The sequence below is a fragment of the Gastrolobium bilobum genome, unplaced genomic scaffold (genome assembly GCF_033153095.1).
Source record: "Gastrolobium bilobum isolate Gb01-03AN ecotype WA unplaced genomic scaffold, APGP_CSIRO_Gbil_v1 utg157769, whole genome shotgun sequence".
NCBI lineage: Eukaryota > Viridiplantae > Streptophyta > Magnoliopsida > Fabales > Fabaceae > Gastrolobium > Gastrolobium bilobum.
The window spans coordinates 55901-61920 of record NW_026899373.1 but is presented as its reverse complement, the minus strand read 5'-3'; the positions used below and the strand labels follow the sequence as shown (position 1 = coordinate 61920).

At 31.9% G+C, this 6020-nt stretch overlaps 1 protein-coding gene across 4 annotated transcripts; it reads left to right on the top strand.

Moving 5' to 3' along the window:
- Nucleotides 1-5543: 5543 nt before the first annotated feature.
- Nucleotides 5544-6020, top strand: LOC133290008 (14 kDa proline-rich protein DC2.15-like). 4 transcript variants are annotated; one of them, XM_061488051.1, is made up of 2 exons: nt 5544-5631; nt 5746-6020. In XM_061488051.1, exons 1-2 carry the CDS (start codon nt 5544-5546, stop codon nt 6006-6008), a joined length of 351 nt encoding a protein of 116 aa, XP_061344035.1. In that variant the 3' UTR covers nt 6009-6020. The 4 variants fall into 4 exon arrangements, with proteins under 4 accessions (XP_061344035.1, XP_061344034.1, XP_061344033.1 ...); XM_061488050.1 differs by having other exon boundaries at nt 5544-5634; XM_061488049.1 differs by having other exon boundaries at nt 5544-5676.

Genomic DNA, 6020 nt, shown 5'->3' with positions numbered 1-6020 from the left:
ATTTGCACGCTTTTGTCAATGGCTGGGCAACCGTGTTTCATGGGTATATTTGTAGTTCTTTTTTACCATACGAAGATAACTCACAATGTCACTCATGAATGACTAGAGAAATTCACATGTAACCTGAACCAAACAGCCGCTAAAGTAAAATAGCATATCAACAAGTGCTGTATACAGATAAACAAAATGGGTAAGGTTAGAAGAATATAAGTATCATATTGTCTATATGCATATTGTTGGGCGCGGGGTGTTGGTTCTTCTCTTGAACCCTCAAACTGGAATCGAATCGTGCTAGAAAGAATAGATTTAAAAAAGAAGAAAATAAAAAGGAAAACCGGCATTGAGTTAATTGGATTTGGTTTAGACGATTCAATTGATTTATTTCAATTTTGTCAACACTCCTATTTTAGACCAAGGAAAGGATATGCTTAGAGAGAGTTCAAACCTATATAATTTGAAGATTTTGTGTATTTATTGTATTTATAACGATCAATAAATAGCAAGTTATCTCTCTAACTCTTTCGTATCCCTATTTTCTCGCGAACTTCGTAAAAAAAATTAAGCTCTAGATGGAGGGGAATGAAATAATCCATGTAAGACATAATTAAACCTGGAAATTAGGCTCTTGTGGTGTCAAGGGTTGCTTCATCTTCAAGTTAATTAGTGGGGTTTAATCCTTTTTCTAACAACTTTTTCATGCACCATCAACCTTTTAGTGATGTGATTTTGAGAAGTGGAAAACAAGAAATGGTCCACACATAAGATATATCGATCTGGTTATTGATAACCATTTTTAGTCTTATCTTTTTAATTTTTGTCTATTCTTGAAATGCAAGAAAATCCGAATGGACTCTTTAAGCTTTGCTATAATAATCGTTGGTTGTTTTTCGTAGGTAAAATACATGAAAGATGCCGACTTACAAGGTTGGTTTGTCAACCTACCTTTCACCATCGGTGGAAAACTACAACTAATGACGAGACACAATTTGGTTAAAAGGATACAAAACTCAATTAGAATTAACGTAATTTGATTATCATTTAAGCATGTAATTGTTGTTTTCTCTTTTTTTCCCATCACATCCACACATTTTGGAGCCATCCAAATTTTACTAGAAGTAGCGTGATTGAAAAGAAATTAGGTTGCTTAACGCACTTCACATGCTTCAACCGTTTGACATTGAGACCTTCAGCGTTGAATTCTTAAATGAAGAGAGGGAAGTAGTGGTGGGGTCCGTTTTGGTTAAACGAAGCCCGTGACTCTCTAATTTGTTTCTTTCTGATTCTTTTTATTTTTGTACTGGCGTGTGACTCTCTAGTTTATTAATACTTATGATTGCTATTATATTATAAAAAATAAGCTTAATTAGTAGAAGAGCTTTCATATCTAGAATATGTCATGGCCAAAAACGCGTGGAAAACTTTGATTTGCATAGTAATTAGCAGTCACAGTCACAGGCTAATCTGGATTGGATCAATCTTCGGGAAAATATCAAGTTGATAATTACAGATTTGTCTACAAAGGAATTATCAAACGAAGCTGTTTTATTCTGATATAAAAAAAAAACGTTGAATATCGAATCAACCAAAGCAGTGCAGCTAATTTCAGTGCGTACTGGGCTTCAGCTTGTTAGGCTCCTATTCTAGGCTCCTAGGCTTCTCTGGTTTCTTTTTTCAATCCTTAAGATCTTGTGACGCAGATGAAAACAAATTGGCGAGAATAAAAATATAACATAGGTATTGAAATTATAGTTTCCCCTGCCCTGCCTATGTTTCTGGTAACAATTGCTGAGATTGATTACATGTAATGATATTGCCTATCTTGAAAGGAACTGCAAAAAGATATCAGTCAGTACCAAAAAGGTTTAACTAAATTATAATATCAGTCAGTACCGATGCATAAACTAATTACAAAGGAAATGATATTGTCAATGATAACTATTAATGAAAGACTTTTTTATATGCACGGATAAGTAATGCCTCTCTAAGGTTGGCTAAAGTTCATAAATTTTCAATAAAATAAATAATAAATAATATATTCTTCATCGTAGCCAAAAGGCCGAGAAAAGGGCTTTTTGATTATTTTACCTTTCATTAATTAATTAATAACTATTTTGTCCCTTATTCGAAACTATCTACCAATCTGCCCCTCTTTAATCGATTAACTTGAAAATTTAATCGATTAAATGGTCAAAACTGGCAAAAATGGTTGACTTGGAGATTTAATCGATTAAATATTCAAGTTAATCGATTAAATCTCCCTCTTAATTGATTTAATCGATTAAAACTTATATTTAATCGATTAAATATACCAAATTTAATAGGAGCCGATTGCGTTTTGTATTTAATAGGAATCGAATGTGTTTTGTATTTAATAGGAGCTGATTGCGTTTTGTATTTAATAGGAGTTGATTGCGTTTTACAATCTGTAACCAACTCGCAAAATGGTAACTCCTAATAAAATGCAATCAGCTCCTATTAAATACAAAACACATTCAACTCCTATTAAATACAAAACGCAATCAGCTCCTATTAAATACAAAACAAAATCAATCAATGCTTTCACACTCATTTGATATATTTACTCATTTTATTGAGATGTTGCCCATAAAATAGGCTCAGATTTACAAATTACAAATAAATTTGAATTGGTGACAATCTGTAACCAACTCGTAAAATGGCAACTCCTGATAAAACGCAATCAGCTCTTATTAAATACAAAACACATTCAACTCCTATTAAATACAAAACGCAATCAGCTTCTATTAAATACAAAACGCAATCAATCAATGCTTTCACGCTCATTTGGTATATTTAATCGATTAAATATAAGTTTTAATCGATTAAATCAGTTAAGAAGGAGATTTAATCGATTAAGAGGGATATTTTATCGATTAAATCTTCAAGTCGACCATTTTTGTCAGTTTTGACCATTTAATCGATTAAATCTTCAAGTTAATCGATTAAATATGGGGAGATTGGTAGATAGTTTCGAATAAGGGACAAAATAATTATTAATTAATTAATGAAGGACGAAAGAGTCAAAAAGTCCGAAAATAATATATTCTTTAACACTTTTTAAATGCTTTTATTATTATTTGATAAAATTGCAGGCATATTTCAATAAATAATCTGAACTTTTTTTGTTAGTGGATTCAATATACAACATTATTAAATAAAGAGAATATTAAAGATTTTGTTACTAGTATTTTTCACTGCATAATATATTTATGTGCGTACGTCTTTATTTGGTTTTTGATAAATAATTGTCTTTCTTCCCTCATAAATTTATTGGAATGATTTTTTTTTGTTTTAGCATTGAATATGTATTTCATTAGTTTCTTTGATTATCATTATCATCCATTTTAATTATTTTTTAAATGTTATACATATGAAACACATATCTAATTAAATAAAATAAGGTTTTTCTTCTCACTATGCAAGTACAAGAAATCTCCCTTTATTTCATATATGTAAATATTTCATCATTGTTGCTAATATGTTAGATGGATCATTCGTGATTTACAACTTATCTTATGTCATATTAGATTTGACCTAATATTTAATAAAATAGAATATGCATACATTTTAAATAAAAACTATTTAAAAAATAAGTTATAGACCTATTTTTAAAAAAATTGACATATAAATAATAGGTCGACCTAATATTTAACAAAATAATTATTTAAATAATTATAAATAAAAACTATATGATTTTTTGTAATTTTTTAAATTTTTGATAGATCTTTAAGGCATGATAGATTTAAATAGATTAATATGCCTAAGTCAAACCTTTTGATTTTTGAATATGGACCGTAATATGTCTATAATTTAACCAACATCATCCATTTATACCTTTAATTATGGCCTTTCTTCTCCCAAAATTTGTTTATGACTGTATCTGTACCTTAAATTTGTGTATGACTTCATTTAACCAACATCATTCATTTGTACACACACCTTAAATTTCTCTAGACTTTTATCTTTCATAAAATGAGCTAACATAGACACTATTGTCACTACGCGCACTTAATGTCTGTCACAAAGGATGCGGCGACACATTTAACCACTTTTTCCACTTTTTATCATAGGCATATTGCATCTCTTCTATATAGTAGTCTTCTCCTACCTATAAAGGCACCTTCCCAATTTATGCTCTTGTCCCTTTTAAATTTGATTTATATGTTATTTTTGAATTTTGCGAGGGAATATACTCCCTCACAATTTGCGAGGGAAATTATGAAATTTCAGTTGTAATTTTTCATCCTAGATTTTGCGAGAGAACTTCTGTCGCCAATATTTTTCATCGCTAGTTTATGTAATAGACTTATGATTTTTGCGAGGGATTTAATTTCCTCGGAATTGCGACAGAACTGTAACGGATTTTGCGACGGTGTTGTAGTGACGAAAATTTTGCCTATTTTCCGTCGCAATTGTCTTTCCCTTGCAAATTCCGTTGCAGTTTGCAAGGGAATTTCTCCCTCGTAAATTTCTCTCGCTATTCGCAACTTTTCCAATATTGTTCGCCAACTATTTGAACTCTAGTTAAATGTTGTTTGATTTATGAGTTTAATGTTTCTTACAAAAAAAATTTATCTGCCACACTCACATATTTCAAAAGAGAAAATTCAAAAATAATTGGAATTTTTTGGAGATTGAATCCAGTTATTAATTCATGATCTGACATGTAAGGTCCCATTAATTTTTTTTTCTCTTCTCTTTGTAATAAGACCCACTCATTTTTATGTGAGTGTGATAGGAAAAAAATTACCACAACAAAAAACAGAAAAAAAAGTTCTAATTTTTTATTACATAAATAAGCTCAAGCTTGTCTTCACGCTGAATTATATACATCATAATTCTTAAGTTTATACGTTTGGTGTTAAAAGCTCATGGATAATTCATGTGTGTGCATATAATAATAATAAAATAAATTTATATTTTATTACTCAATAAATTTTACTTCTTTCATAAAAATTATAATTAGAGCACTTTCATGTTGAAGTGTTCGTTTTTATATTTATTTTCTTATTTTTATTTTATCTTTGGGTCACATTTTTCTGCAGCATCGATAAAAAGGCTCCTGCTTTTTTTGTATCAGTGACAGACAAATTATTTGAACCGGCCAAAAATAGTTTTTCCTTTATCTTTTTGTATAAATATTAATAAAATCTACTGTGATCCACCGATTGTTGCCAGTTCCCATATTCACAAGCATCCAAAACCTAGTTCATCGGGCCACTCTGTCAGCTAAAACTCATGCTACCTGGTTACTTCATTAGCTCAATTTCAACCAACCCGGTTTATTTTTTTTTTGGATATAATTTATTAATAATTACTGTTCAGTTCAGTACTTACCCAACTCATCACCCCACTTGGTGCTCCAATTAAGATTCCATGAGCACTATATAAACAAACCACCATTCCCAGCAAATAAATCCCATCCTCACAGACACCCTTCTCATAAGCTCTACTAGTTAACTAGTATTTGTGAGTACGTCATTAGTTAAAGAAAACACAAACACTAGCTACTACAAGAGTATAAGATGGCTTCCAAAACTTGTTCCTCCCTTGCTCTTTTCTTAACACTCAATCTCCTCTTCTTTGCATTTGTCTCTGCTTGCGAAACATGCAGTGGTCCATACACAAAGCCAAAGCCAAGACCAAACCCTTCAGGTGGCTCTAGCCCTTCAGGTGGATCTAGCCCTTCAGGTGGCTCTAGCGGTTCAGGTGGCTCTAATGGTTCAGGTGGCTCGTGCCCACGTGACGCACTCAAACTAGGTGTATGTGCCAATGTGCTAAATGGGTTGCTGAATGTGACTTTGGGTCAACCACCAGTGACCCCTTGCTGCACCCTCCTCCAAGGCCTTGTTGATCTTGAGGCTGCAGTGTGTCTCTGCACTGCCCTCAGAGCAAACATTTTGGGTATTAGCCTCAACCTTCCCATCTCACTCAGCTTGTTACTCAATGTTTGCTCAAGGCAAGTCCCACGTAATTTCCAATGTGCTTAATCATTTCGTATA